The sequence below is a fragment of the Colobus angolensis genome, unplaced genomic scaffold (assembly GCF_000951035.1).
Source record: "Colobus angolensis palliatus isolate OR3802 unplaced genomic scaffold, Cang.pa_1.0 Scaffold498, whole genome shotgun sequence".
In the NCBI taxonomy this organism is placed as follows: Eukaryota; Metazoa; Chordata; class Mammalia; order Primates; family Cercopithecidae; genus Colobus; species Colobus angolensis.
In genome coordinates this window covers 861,618-876,251 of record NW_012118465.1, presented here as the reverse complement: position 1 = coordinate 876,251, position 14,634 = coordinate 861,618, and the positions used below count along the sequence as shown (strand labels likewise).

General features: G+C 40.8%; 1 protein-coding gene across 3 annotated transcripts in view; it reads left to right on the top strand.

Annotated features, from left to right (window-relative positions):
• Positions 1 to 1,563: 1,563 nt before the first annotated feature.
• The window catches only part of BUB1 (BUB1 mitotic checkpoint serine/threonine kinase), a 41,796-nt gene continuing 28,725 nt past the window's right edge, over positions 1,564 to 14,634 (top strand). For 2 of the 3 annotated variants that reach the window (XM_011959495.1, XM_011959493.1), the window contains exons 1-9: positions 1,564 to 1,708; positions 5,660 to 5,719; positions 5,801 to 5,939; positions 7,152 to 7,348; positions 9,422 to 9,465; positions 10,441 to 10,541; positions 12,120 to 12,172; positions 12,264 to 12,448; positions 13,524 to 13,675. In XM_011959495.1, the coding sequence (XP_011814885.1) occupies positions 1,683 to 1,708; positions 5,660 to 5,719; positions 5,801 to 5,939; positions 7,152 to 7,348; positions 9,422 to 9,465; positions 10,441 to 10,541; positions 12,120 to 12,172; positions 12,264 to 12,448; positions 13,524 to 13,675 (957 nt within the window). In that variant the 5' untranslated portion in view covers positions 1,564 to 1,682. The remainder of the gene's footprint in view (positions 1,709 to 5,659; positions 5,720 to 5,800; positions 5,940 to 7,151; positions 7,349 to 9,421; positions 9,466 to 10,440; positions 10,542 to 12,119; positions 12,173 to 12,263; positions 12,449 to 13,523; positions 13,676 to 14,634) is intronic. The other variant, XM_011959494.1, reaches the window with a different exon arrangement.

Genomic DNA, 14,634 nt, shown 5'->3' with positions numbered 1-14,634 from the left:
CTGGAGTGCAGTGGCGCGATCTCAGCTCACCGCAACCTCCGCCTCCCTGAGTTCAAGCGATTCTCCTGCCTCAGCCTCCAGAGTAGCTGGGCGGATTACAGGCGTGCACCACCACACTCAGCTAATTTTTGTATTCTTAGTAGAGACAGGACTTAGCTGATTTTTGTATTTTAGTAGAGCCGGGGTTTCACTATGTTGGCCAGACTGGCCTCCAACTCCTAGCCTCAGGTGATCTGCCCGCCTCGGCCTCCCAAAGTGCTGGGATTGCAGGTGTGAGCCACCGTGCCCAGCCTTATTTTTTTAGGTATTTAACTCAAGAGGCCAAGGAAGCAGAACCTCCACCTAATCTCCTTCTAGCATGAACAGCTCTTTATTTTGTATTGTCAAATGACCCTTGAAACACTTTTGAGAGGTAAAGTAAAAAGGTATTAAAGACCAAGGGCAGAGAAGACTAGGCTCTTTCCCAACTCACTCTTAAGAAACATCAGCCTATTACATATTACTTATTTCCTCTTTAGACATCTGGACTCCTCTACAAAGAGGTGTCTATTTTTGATTTTATGGTGTCTAAGAACTTGGTCTCCCAGAGTGCCCTGTCCCCCAAAAGATGTTGAAAGCGGGCATTCTGTAATCTACCCAAACATTTCTGCTTTTATGTTAATTACAGCTGACTGTAGAGAGAGTCCAGTCCCGTGAGCCCCACCTTCCACGTGAAGCTGTTTGACAGGTCCCCTGTGTGGCTCAGGGCCCAGCCTTTCAGATCAGTTAAATAAAGCCCAGGGGTCTACTCCAAGGACACTAACCCATCGCTTTCCAGTGCCTCGTATGATTCTGCAGCCGACTCTAGAACGCCCCTGCCCTGCCCACGTCCCCTCTACATGAAGTCGGTGAGCCAAAAACTCCTCAGGTTTTTCCACAGGCCGTCGTCGTCCCTTCCTCTTTGCCATGGCATTTGAGATTCTGGGCTAAGACTGTTGATTTCAGCATCTGGGATATTTTCTCACAGCCGAGGACGCTGATAGAAAACTGCCAGAAAGCGGGAGGGGTCCCCGGCAGCAGGTCCAGTTTTTTCTCCCCTCCTGCCTCCCAGGTGCTGCGGATTACGCCACGACAGTCTCGACCCTGCACACGGATTTTTTTCTTCCGTTCCACGAACCAGACATAATGATTCTGATTTACATATTTAAGTGAAGGGGAGAAGAAACACGACTCTCAGGACCCAAGGACTGAGGCACGGTTTTTCTTTCTCAAAGAATTCCAGTTAAGACATTTTTCTCTTGCAAAGCCTTTCCTACAATGATGGTTTAATCGTGTAATTATGTAGACCAGTTACAACCTGGATAGCTAAAACAAAAAAGCCAATTCCCTACGCCCGAGCCAAGCCAGCTCCCCCTCGCCGCGCCGCATCCCAGACACCCGATGCTCGCTCAGCAACTGCCAGGTTTCGGTTCAACCGAAAACCACGGGAAATGGGAGAAGCTACTGGCCCAAGGGAGGGAGGCAGGACTTGATCGCCGAGCAACGGCCCCGGCGATTGGCCAGCCTTCTGCCGCCGCCACCAATGGGCAGGCGCCCTAAAACGTTCGGCGAGCCGACTGCGGCTGCGCGGGGTATTCGAATCGGCGGCTTGGCTCCGGGTTTGTGGCTGAAATTTGGCCGCTACCGGCCAGCGTCCTCTGGCCATGGACACCCCGGAAAATGTCCTTCAGTAAGTGTCCGTCTGGTGAGGTGGGGAAGCCCAGGGGATTGGGGCGGCTGGGGTTCGGGCCTGGCCTGCCCCAGATCTGCCTTCTTTTGCCCTCTCCTCCCCCTTCCTGGGTTTGGAATGTGTCCCACCCAGCAAGGCCGTGGGCTGCTTGAGAGCCGGGGAGGGCTCCGGCACCTTGAATTCCGCTGAGGCCCGGAGCTTGTCCGCCCATCCGCGCCACATAGGCCGTTTGGAGGAATCTGGATAATTCGTTAGGTCCTCAGAGCTCGCGTTTATTCTTTGCAAGGAATCCCCTCCTGACAGTTCAACCTGAGAAAAATCCTGAACCTTGTATTTAGATTTTATGATACATTTTCAAAATCACGTATTTAACAATTCGACTACAGTAGGGAACGAATTTAAAGTTGCTCTTCCATCCATAATCTCACTGCTGTTTTTTAAAAGTCTTTGAATACAGGGTACTTTAAGAAAAAAAAATTGAAAAAAAAAAAAAAAAACTTTGGTTATTATTGAGTGATGTGTGCCAACCCGCCAACATCACTAACTTTTGAAGTTCCCACGCCTTTGTTTTATGACTTAGATGATTTACCCAGAATGTGACTTAAAGGCATTTAAAACGATTAAGTCATAGGTGCAGGAAGTAAAACTGGTCCGTTTTATCAGTTCCTTGGGATCAGAAGACCGAGATTGTTAAATATAGTCAAAACAAAAATCCATTTGCTCTAAGACGTTTTCTGTAGCCTTCAACCTAGCCGGCAAATTATTTTCTTTCAGAAGTCCCCCGCCCCCTTTTTTTTTTGAGGCAGAGTCTCGCTCTGTCGACCAGACTGGAGTGCAGTGGCCTGATCTCAGCTCACTGCAAGCTCCGCCTCCCGGGTTTACGCCATTCTCCTGCCTCAGCCCCCCGAGTAGCTGGGACTACAGGCGCCCGCCACCTCGCCTGGCTAGTTTTTGTATTTTTAGTAGAGACGGGGTTTCACCGTGTTAGCCAGGATGGTCTCGATCTCCTGACCTCGTGATCCGCCCGTCTCGGCCTCCCAAAGTGCTGGGATTACAGGCTTGAGCCACCGCGCCCGCCCCAGAAGTCCCCCGCTCCTTTTTTTAAATGGAAAGCAGATATTCCTGGTCCTATTTTGACTTACTAAAGATGAATTTGCTTTAATGAACTGGATGTTTTACTATTACAGGGTATTCAGGTCATTTTACTAGAGAAATGTGGTTGGTTTTAGAACATGAAATGTTTACCTTGGGCGGGCCTACTAGACATATTTTGGAAGAAAGGTTCTGAAATAGGGATTTGTCCCTCTGCTATAAAGCATGAGAGACATTTAAAATTCAGAATTTATTTTTTTCAATTTTAAAAATAAGCAATACGTTTATATGACTAAAAGAAGATTTAGAACAGTATTTACCAAGAACTCCTGTACCTGTCTACTCTCCTACTCTGTCACATGTAACCGTTTTTCTAGTTTCTTTTTGGAAATATAAATAGTTACATTATTATAATATATTAAATGTCTGCATGTTTGTATACATTTTTTGCCTTTACCACACACAAAATATAACAGTATATACACTGCTCTTTTGCCTAACAATATCCCTGGCGATCTCTACCAATACATAAAGTTCTTTCTTATTCTTTTTTTACAACCGTGTAATATTTCATGTACCATAATTGATCTAAGCAGTCAACTATTGATAGACACAGATTGTTGACAGTCTGTTTCAAATGGTGGCACAGTGAAAAATCTTGTACAAAACATTTTGCGGATACACATGTGTATGTGTCTTCCAAATCTGCAGAAGTGGTTTGCTGGATCAGAAGCAAATCAGTCCAGTTTTGGTAGATAATTCCCTTGGCAGGAATTGAGCACATGCCCACCTACAAGCAAGATGTGACAGAGAGCCTGCTTCCCATTGCTGCACCTACACAGTCTTGTCATGTTTTTTATTTTTGCCAATCTGATGAGTGAAAAATTGTGTCTCAGTGAAGTGAATTTCTGTTTTGACAGGTTGAACATTTTTCATGTTTGTGAGCCATATATGTTTTTCTGTGAAATAATTTCTTATGCCCTTTGCTCGTTAAAAAAAAAAAATGGGTTAATAACTTTTTTTTTTCAGCTTCTAAAAGCTCATTGTTTTTCCAGTTTATCATTTCTCTTTTGACTCTATTTTGTAGTTTTTTTGTTTGTTTTGGTTATTTGCCATGCGGAAGTTTTATTTATATATAGTTGTCTTTATTTAGCTTTTCTTTTGTGGCTTCTGGATTTTGAGTCATAAGAAACATTGATTTCATTTATATACCAAGGTGATAGCTAGAAGTAAATATTGCTTTTTAGGCAGGACGTGGTGGCTCATGCCTGTAATTCCAACACTTTGGGAGACTAAGGTGAGAGAGTCGCTTGAGGCCAGGAGTTCAACAGCAGCCTGCGAAATATAGTGATACCTCATCTCTGCAAAAAATAAAATAAAAAATTAGTCAACATGGTGGCATGTGCCTGTAGCCTCAGCTACTCAGGAGGCTGAGGCAGGAGGATCACTTGAACACAAGAGTTTGAGGTTACAGTGAGCCATGATTACACCGTTGCACTCCAGCATGGGCAACAGAGCAAGATTCCATCTCTAAAAAAATAAAAATAAAAATACATATTGCTTTTTACATCTTTTAAAAAAAAATCATATAATGTCTCAGATAGAAAACCTAGGAGTCTTACTGACTGGTTTCCCACTTCTGTTCTCACCTCTACCTCCTTCATACAGAGGTACGTTAAAATGCAAATTAGGTCTTGTCACCCCTGCATTTTCCTGCTCATCACACTTAAACCACACTGGCTTTCTTTGTGTTCCTGAAGTTCTCTCGGCCTTGACCATTTCCCCCTCAGATAGCTACATGGCTGTCTGGCACTGATCACATGTCACCACCTCTGAGAGGCGGGACTTCCCTGACCACCCTGTCTAAAACTAGTAACTCTTATCATATTCTCACCCTTTCTCCTGTTATATTTTATTTTGTTTGTTCTTCTAAGTACTTAGTGTAACCTGACATTACTTTGCATGTTTCTTTTTGTTTGTTTCGTCCCTCTAGCATCTGAATTCCCAAGGGGAATTTTGCTCTGCCTGACTGATTTTTTTCAGCTGTGGTTAAGTATGTGGAAGTGGGGGACGCAGAGTTCTCTGGGAGCTCTGTGGCTGATTTCTGAGCACTGCTATCATCTGCTGTTCCTCAGGGACTTCGTTACTTTGAAGCCATGAAAACAAACTGTCTGGGAACTCTACTTTGTGGTACTCTGGGCTGCCTCACACCCATTTACAAGTCCTCTTTGACTCTTGTTCCAGCCATGTCTCAGCCATGCTCCTGGGAAGCAGAGGCAGGGGTCTGAGTCAGTGCCATGCCTGGATCCCACTGGAAGGGCAGGGGTCTGAGTCAGTGCCATGCCTGGATCCCACTGGAAGGGCAGGGGTCTGAGTCAGTGCCATGCCTGGATCCCACTGGAAGGGCAGGGGTCTGAGTCCCATGCCTGGATCCCACTGGAAGGGCAGGGGTCTGAGTCAGTGCCATGCCTGGATCCCACTGGAAGGGCAGGGGTCTGAGTCAGTGCCATGCCTGTATCCCACTGGAAGGACAGGGATCTGAGACAGTGCTATGCTTGGATCCTCTTGTTAGGAGGAGGAACACACTTCTGGACACTGCCCCTCATGGTGGTAGTGACATTGGGGTTCTGTGAGAGGAGAAGGACACTCGGGGTTAGAGCTGGGACTTCTGGAAAAACACCGGCTGCTTCTGAGTTTTCTATGTCTGAGCGAATGCTTCTTAAAATTTTAAATACTATGTGGATTGATATTTAAGATTTTCATTGTAATGCATATAAATGGTATATGTAAAATGAAGTCTATCTTTTGCTTTTAGACATTATCCCTAATATCCCATGTGCATACCTTTCTCTCTTCTAGGATACTTGAAGTCCACATGCAGAGCTACAAGGGCAATGACCCCCTTGGTGAATGGGAAAGGTTAGCATTTAGTTATTTTATTTCCCCTAAACAGACTATAGGCTGCCCCATGGAAAATTAACATTATCCATATTTTTCTAGATACATACAGTGGGTAGAAGAGAATTTTCCTGAGAATAAAGAATACTTGATAACTTTACTAGAACATTTAATGAAGGAATTTTTAGATAAGAAGAAATACCACAATGACCCAAGATTCATCAATTATTGTTTAAAATTTGTAAGTATACTTAAGATGTATAATCAAATCTATAATCATGTTGTACTTTTGCTTTTTAAACTTAGATTGTAAGATCATTTTAGACTTTTAATTCCTTGTTTCTAGTTCTGAAGATATAGAGAGGAAAGACTGTTTATTCTCTGATTCAACAGACTTCAGTGCCACTAGTGATTAAAAAGTATGTAGGGGCTGGGCACAGTGGCTCACGCCTGTAATTCCAGCACTTTGGGAGGCCAAGGCAGGTGGATCACTTGAGTTCAGGAATTCGAGACCAGCCTGGCCAACATGGTGAAATCCTGTCTCTACTAAAAATACAAAAATTAACTGGACATGGTGGCAGGCACTTGTAATCCCAGCTACTCGGCAGGCTGAGGCAGGAGAATTGCTTGAGCCTGGGAGGTGGAGGTTGCAGTGAGCTGAGATCACGCCACTTCACTCCAGCCAGGGTGACAGAGTGAGACTCTGTCCCCCCACCAAGAAAAAAAATTATGTGCAGACTTCTCTCTACCAGCAACCAGTTAGTCAACTCTGTAGTTGTGTCTCCAATTCAATTCCAGCACTACGTGAAAATACCTTCAGATTCCATAGGTTAACGGTTCTGTTCCACAAGACTGCCTCTCACTTCTAATGCCAGTTGTAAGCCACAGGTTGTTTTACTTGTGCTTCTGACTGACTGGCTATAAAGCAGAGTTCCCACAACCCTTCCCTGGGCCTGGGTTTGATGAATTTGCTAGAGTGGCTCACAGAACTCAGGGAAACACTTTCAGTTAATGTTTTATTATAAAGGATATTACTAAGAATACTGATGAATGCCAGATGAAGAGATGTTTAGGGCAAGGTATTGGGGAAGGTGTGTGGAGCTTCCTTGCCCTTTCCAGGTGTGACACCCTCCAGGAACCTCCATGTATTTAGCTCTCCAGAAGCTTGTCTAAGCTCTATCCTTTTGGGTTTTTATGGAGGTGCCTTACACAGATGTGATTGATTAAATCATTGGCCATTGGTGATCGGCTTAAACTTCAGTCCCTCTTCCCTCCCTGGAGGTTCAGCGGTAGGGCTGAAAAGTCCAACCCTCTAAACCTGCCTTGGTTTTGCTGGTGAACAGCTGCCATCTGAAGCTACCTAGGGGCTCCCAGCTTAGCTGGCTAACTACCTCACCAGACATAGACTCGCAGTTCCATTATTCTTATGTCTTTTTGTTTTGGGTTCCCGTAGGCTGAGTACAACAGTGACCTCCATCAGTTTTTTGAGTTTCTGTACAACCGTGGGATTGGAACCCTGTCATCCCTTCTGTACATAACCTGGGCAGGGCATCTGGAAGCCCAAGGAGAGCTGCAGCACGCCAGTACTGTCCTTCAGAGAGGAATTCAAAACCAGGCTGAACCCAGAGAGCTCCTGCAGCAACAGTACAGGTACTTACAAAGTCAAACTCACCGTGATGAATCTGACTTTGAAAAGTAGTGTTTGCTGTTAAAAATTGTATCGTTAGCAATTTGTACAGGGAAATCCTTCTAGTTTCGGAAAATGTGGATAATATAGGATAGTGTAAAGAAAAAAACTGCTCAGAAATATTACTGTTAACAATAACTGGCACATTTCCTTCTAGTATCTTTTCCTGTGCCTGTGTGGGTATCTTTGTGTTTATATATTTTAACAACAAGTCATATTGTATGTCTGGTTATACATACAAAGAAATTATGAACTTTTAAACTACTTCTGTAGTAGTTGTGAAATCTGTCACAGTGTTGTGTCATAATCCAACCACACTGAAGTTCTTTACATTTTGGTTTTTATAAATGGCACTATGATAAATACCTTTTTTTTTTGGAGATAGAGTCTCACTCTGTTGCCCGGGCTGGAGTGCAGTGGTGTGATCTCAGCTCACTGCAACCTCCCACTTCCGGCCTCAGGAGATTCTCCTGCCTCAGCCTCTTGAGTAGCTGGGACTACAGGGACATGCCACCATGCCCAGCTAATTTTTGTATTTTTAGTAGAGACGAGGTTTCGCCATGTTGGCCAGGCTGGTCTTGAACTCCTGACCTCAAGTGATCTTCCTGCCTTACTCGGCCTCTCAAAGTGCTGGGATTACAGATGTGAACCACTGCGCCTGGACTGTGATGAATATATTTCTTAATGAATAACATTGTTCACATTTTAAAAACTTTTTCTGTGATCAAACATATGTCACTTAGGGAATTGTGAAAATATAGAAAATGAAAGAAAACCTTTTGGCATTTTCCTTGGCACTTTTTTTCTTTGTTACAGGATTGCATGCATGCTTTATGTACATATACAGCTTTGTGTCAACGTCTTTTTCCTTCATCATAAAAGTATTTTTTAGTATATTTCCTATTTTTACTTAGTTTTTTCTCTTAGATTCTCAGAATTGAAACTGTTGAGTCAAAGGGTGTATGAAGAGTTTTTACACTTGTGGTGCATGTAACCAAACTACCTACTTGAAGGTTACACCAATTGTTTACTCTTCTCTCATTAGTAGAATTTGAGATCCATTATCTACTGCACCCCTTGCCAGCCATTAATATACTCATCTTTTCAATTTTTCTGTATTACTCATGCCTTTTTAAGATGTCATTATGAGATTTTTCAAACACACAAAAAAGAAAAAATTAGTATAATAAACTTTCATTTATCTATCACCAGCTTTTAATAATTAACATTTCATGTTTCTCAATGCTGAGGAATTTTAAAGCTGATCCATAACAGCAAAATATTTTTCTCCAAACCCTATTGTAAACATCTCTAAAGTCTTATTTCTTACAGAGCCTTATTCCATAATCATACCTAAGAAGACTAATAATAATTATTTAATATCACGTAATTTTCAGTCTTTCCTCATCATGTAAAATGGCTTCTTAACCATTGGTTTGTTTGACTAAAGAGCCAACAAGGCTTACCACTTGGTTGCTTTATAGCGTGCACTTTGGCTCGCATCGCTCAGAAATGTCAGGCGTGGGAATTGCACATTACTCGACAGATAGAGTTGAAAATGAAATATGCCATGAAATGACATATTTGAGAACTTCTCACAGAGCGTGAACAATGACATGTCTGCCTTTTGAAGCAGTAATCTAAGTACTTTTGTACTTTCACTTCTTTCTTCCAAATGTATTCATTATGTTCCAAATGTATAAAGTATCTAAAGTAGGAGTTCAAACATCCTTGTTAGAACATTTGCAGACTTGACACATGGAGAAAGAGGGTGCATTTTTATATGAATTTGAGAAATACTAACATAAACTAGGCAAAAGGAGGAATTTTTGTAATACAGATAATGTATTGGATATAAAAATATTTCCAGAATTTTATTTTTTAATTTCAAAGCAACTCTAAAATTTAACTGTACATTCTCTCTTGACATCAGACTTTACTAGCTTATAATAAGTTGTCTATGGTATTTAGTTTTCACTCTAACAGCTGTGTATTGTTTTATAATCTATATTGATGTCTTTTCTGCTATCATTTAGGTTATTTCAGACACGCCGCACTGAAACCCATTTGCCAGCTCAAGGTAAAATCAGGCTGTCTAAAATGCCTGTTGTTGTCCATTTAGCCTTGGATTTGTACTAGTATTTTCTTTTCTTTAAAAAACAAACCTGGCTGGGCGTGGTGGCTCAGACCTGTGATCTCAGGACTTTGGGAGGCCAAGACGGGTGCATCACCTGAGGTCAGGAGTTTGAGACCAACCTGGCCAACGTGGTGAAATCCCGTCTCTACTAAATACAAAAATTAGCCGAGTGTGGTGGTAGGCGTCTGTAGTGCTGGCTACTCAGGAGGCTGAGACAGGAGAATTGCTTGAGCCCAGGAGGCAGAGGTTGCAGTGAGCCGAGATCATGCCACTGTATTCCAGCCTGGGCGACAAAGTGAGACTCCATCTCCACGAAAAAAAAAAGGAAGAAAAAAGAAAACCCATCCAATTTTTAATGAAAACCAAACTGTACTCTGAGGTAACAGAGAAAGCATTCTGATCATCATAGTCCCACTAAATAGCCCCAGAGAGCAGGGGCTTTGTCTTAGCATTTTAAAAGAGCAAACCTGCAAGAAAAGCTTGATAATTTCACTGTATTTCTAGGATTTTTTTTTTTAATTCAAAATTGACCAAAATACTTAATCTGGACTCCATCTATTTGTAATGGAATCAAATGTGTTTAATGCAACTTTTAAAGAAATACAGCCATTTCTTTTTCTTAGAACTAAATATCACATTTCAGCAATAAGCATTGCCTATCCTATCTGGTTGTTTAAAATTACTAGTTAGGTTTTACATTTCTTTTCGGGACTTCCTGGCATTTTGAATTGGTCAGAAAATTGTATAATACTTATTTTAAAAACGTTTTAGTTGCAATTTCTGAGACGGTGTAAATGAGTTGATTTACTTCTTATGATTCCTACTGGAAGGATCAGGGGAATTTATTATGTGTGATAATTTTACTTAATATGGTTTTACCCTTAATTTCTCCTTACTTTATTCTCTTTTCCCTCTTAGCTAGAACCTCAGAACCTCTGCATAATGCTCAGGTTTTAAACCAAATGATAACATCAAAATCAAATCCAGGAAATAACATGGCCTGCATTTCTAAGAATCAGGTAATAATGACATTTGTAGCTTGTGTGGAAACTGGGAATGGTATTGAATGGCCAGCCTGGCTGCCTTCTACATCCACTTTGACATCTCATTTCTTTGATCTTTCATGGCTTTAACCTCCATGTCAGCCACCTGCTCCTGTGGCAACTTCCTGGGCCTGTTATTCTCCCCGACAACTCACCTCAAATACAATTTGTTGTTTAACCCAGGGGCCCTCACCACATAGCCTCCTGTCTTTACTCTCCCCACCAACTTTTCCCTTACCAATGAGTGTCCTTCCCTCTGTTCTGCTGGCCTCTGCATAGGCTCTGGAAATCCCTACCTGGGATTGCACCCATCTGGGGGCTCCTGAGCCTGGCTTTCAAAACTCAGAGCCTCAAAGGTTGGTGCCTGTTACCTCAAGTAACAGGGAGGTCTCATACTTCCAGGCACTGGGACATGCTTCCAGTGTCCAATTCACTCTTTTATGTTTTGTGTATCTCTTATGTTTCTAGGTTCACTCTTTAGTGCCAAAAGATAGTGATTTTAGACTTCTTTTCAGTCTCTTCAAACTTGGGACCTTGCTACCTCTAGCCTCTGTCTCAGGAACTTCAAAAATACTATCTCAACAGAAAGCAGATGCCATCAAGTGACATCTGTCAGTTTTCTGCCACCAACCAATAAATGTAACTGCATCCTTCCCTGTGAGAAAAGGTGGCCTTCTATCTGTGCTTGTCCTTATCCTCATCAAGATTTTTGCCCTGTGGAGATCTCTTCTGCCTCCATGGCGTGTCAACATGGGAAAATGCTCAAGTCTCTTCTTCCCTCAGCCTCATGTTTCCCAACTATATTTCCCATGTTACCCTCCACAGTACAACTTTCTTTCAAAGTTCATCAAGGACCTCCTTGAAGCAAAAGCCAATGGAAACGCCTCTGTTCTTAGGGTGTATGTACAGGTTTTATTAATGTAACACATTCTTAGAAGTTGAATATGCATTCCTAGCTTTGACAGGTAGTGCAGCTTGTCCCAATTTACATTTTACATCCTATACTTGCTTGCCAGCCTCCTGACCTCCTGTTGCCCTGTCTAAGCTCTAGACAGTAGAGATGGGTCTTGATTGCAGTCACAGTTCCCAGACCTACCTCAGAGTGTGACATGGAAGTGTCTGGTAAATATTTGTTTAGTGAATGAATTTGAGAACTCTTAAGGGCAGAGTAGTACCTGAGGAAAACTTTAATTAAAAAACAAAATTTAACACCGCAGTTGGGAATGTCAGTCGCATAATGTTCAGACACTATCGTCTAGCTCCTAGATTATGAATTGAAGGGAAATAAACTATGGTTCTTCTCTACTGCTGAGTAGGACTTTATTAAAAAACAAACAAAAAAGTCTTTCTTTGATTAGATTAAGTTGCAGTAGTTATTGTGAGGTTGTTGATACAAACTAAATCTTTTGATATTAATCATAATTTAAAATTACGTACATCTTGGGATTAAGGTCCCTCTTCCCCTCAAGCATTTTCATATTGTTTTCTGAAGTAATTTGGGTGACGCTTTCTTCTCAGATAAGTGAATACTGATGTTGGTTTTTCGTTTTTTAGGGTTCAGAGCTTTCTGGAGTGATATCTTCAGCTTGTGATAAAGAGTCAAATATGCAAGTATAATCAGTGCATTAATCTATTATTAGTTTCCTTTAAGTGCTCTTCGGTACATTGTGGTAAATAATGTATTTTTCCCCCTTATAGGGAACAAAGAGTGATCATGATTTCTAAATCAGAATATTCTGTGCACTCATCTTTGGCATCCAAAGCTGATGTTGAGCAGGTTGTTATGTATTGCAAGGAGAAGCTTATTCGTGGGGAATCAGAATTTTCCTTTGAAGAACTGAGAGCCCAGAAATACAATCAACGGAGAAAGCATGAGCAATGGGGTACTTGCAATCTTGTATTTTGAGTTATTCTTATGTCACCTAAAAAAATCCTCATCTCTGAGTAATTACTTTTTTATAGAATAATTGACTATGTTGAAAGACTGCAAAAGTCTTCATCTCATCCCATCAGAAGCCCGAAATCATTCTTAACCCATTTTGTGTTTGCCTCGAGAGTACTACGCTGGCAGCGAGCTGCACTTCTTTTTTCTGAATTGGAAATTGCTTAACCAAGTCCAAGGACTAAATTGATGTCTTGGCAACAAACTCATGGTTGAAAGAGTGCTAAATTAGATCTCCATACCACTGTCATCTTAGCTTTAGTGAAATAAATATTTTAAAATTTTTCAGCATTATCTGTATATAGTAATTCTAAACCCCTAGGTCAGTTATTTGAATCTTGATTCCACTCAGAACTTCTATACCATCTAAGTTATTTGGGCTGTAGCCATTCTGGGCCTTCCTTTTTTGTTCATTACTTTTCATACTCAGTTGACAACAGAGAAGACAAGTCAGTTAACACAGAGGACTCATTTTGTGCTGGGCATAGATGCATTTTTCTTTCACATGCCATGACCAAAGTCTTAAGCCAGATTCTTTGACTTGTCTGTGGCATGGCTGTGTTAACCAGTTGTTGGAAATGGGACTGACCACAGCATGCTTGAAGCCCTGATCAGTTAGTGCACTTCACTTCTACTTAGAAAGTCTCTAGAAATTTTTATCTTTTAAAAACAAATAAAAACTTACTTTAAAATGATTTGGCAATCATGATTGTTTACAAGAACAATCATGTATATGATGGTTAAAAAAATCTTTACTATTATACTGTGCTATTATTATTATTTTTGATCAGCATGTAATTTTTTTTTTTTAGTAATTTACATGCCCTGAACATATAGCAGCCAAGCTGTGGGCAGGTAAAAATTAAAAGGTAATACAAGTTTCGCTTCTAAAACCAAATATGAGAAAGACAAAAAAATCGGTCCCCTAAAATATAACCCTTTCCTCATTTTGCATGTATTCCTATGATGAGCTGGATTTAAATTTTGCATGCAAACCATTTTTATCTTTCCTAAAGTAAATGAAGACAGACATTATATGAAAAGGAAAGAAGCAAATGCTTTTGAAGAACAGCTATTAAAACAGAAAATGGATGAACTTCATAAGAAGTTACATCAGGTGGTGGAGACATCCCATGAGGAGCTGCCCGCTTCCCAGGAAAGGTCCGAGGTATGTTGTGCTCTTCATGACATGTCCTGTACCCAGCAGCAGGAATGGCAGTTTGATCTGTTCCTTTCTATGTGCTGTTTTAGAGTTAATTCTGATGTTAATTTAGCTAGTAACTTTCTGAAAGTCTAAAATAATTTGACACAGAAGTTCAAAAAGTAGAGTGAGAGTAGAAAGTTATAGAACAGAATGGTAGTATGTTTTACATGTTTGTGTGTATGTGTACATGTCTATACATTCATGTATTTATATATAGACCTTTTTCTGGTTTTTGTACAGTGACTATTGTGTAATGAATATTGGAGTATAGTACGCTCAATAATTTATCATTTAGATATGTTTTTTGTTTGCCATTATTTCATCTTGGAAAAGGAGGTAAGTGATGAGTGTGTTAGAGCCACATATATTTTCCTAAAATTAGAAATGAATGAAGGAGATTGGAAATAAACTCATTTAAGCTGTATAATGGTTGCTTAATCTTTCATAGTATATGTCTGTCTATGACATAGGATACCATGAAGATAAAATACTTTATTTTCTTACATATTTGGAAAGTATAAAAATATGTGACTATATGATGGGTTTTTAAAATAGCACATGAAATGTGTGTATGTATGTGTATATGAAGGAGAACATTCATTTGTATATATGTTTGTGTGTATGTATGCATTTATATATACACACACACACACAAACATTCTCCTTTTTCGTTTTTTTTTTTTTTTTTTTTTTAATTTTTAGACCAGGGTCTTGCGCTGTCACCCATGCTAGAGTGCAGTGGTATGATAACTGTTCATTGTATCCTCCTTAGTAGCTGCGACCACATGCATGTACCACCACACTCACCTAATTTTTTATTTTATTTTTTATAGAGATGGGGTCTCGCCATGTTGCCCAGCCTGGTGCCAAACTCCTGGGCTCAAGCGATCCTCTTGCCTCAGCCTCCCAGTGTTGTGATTAAA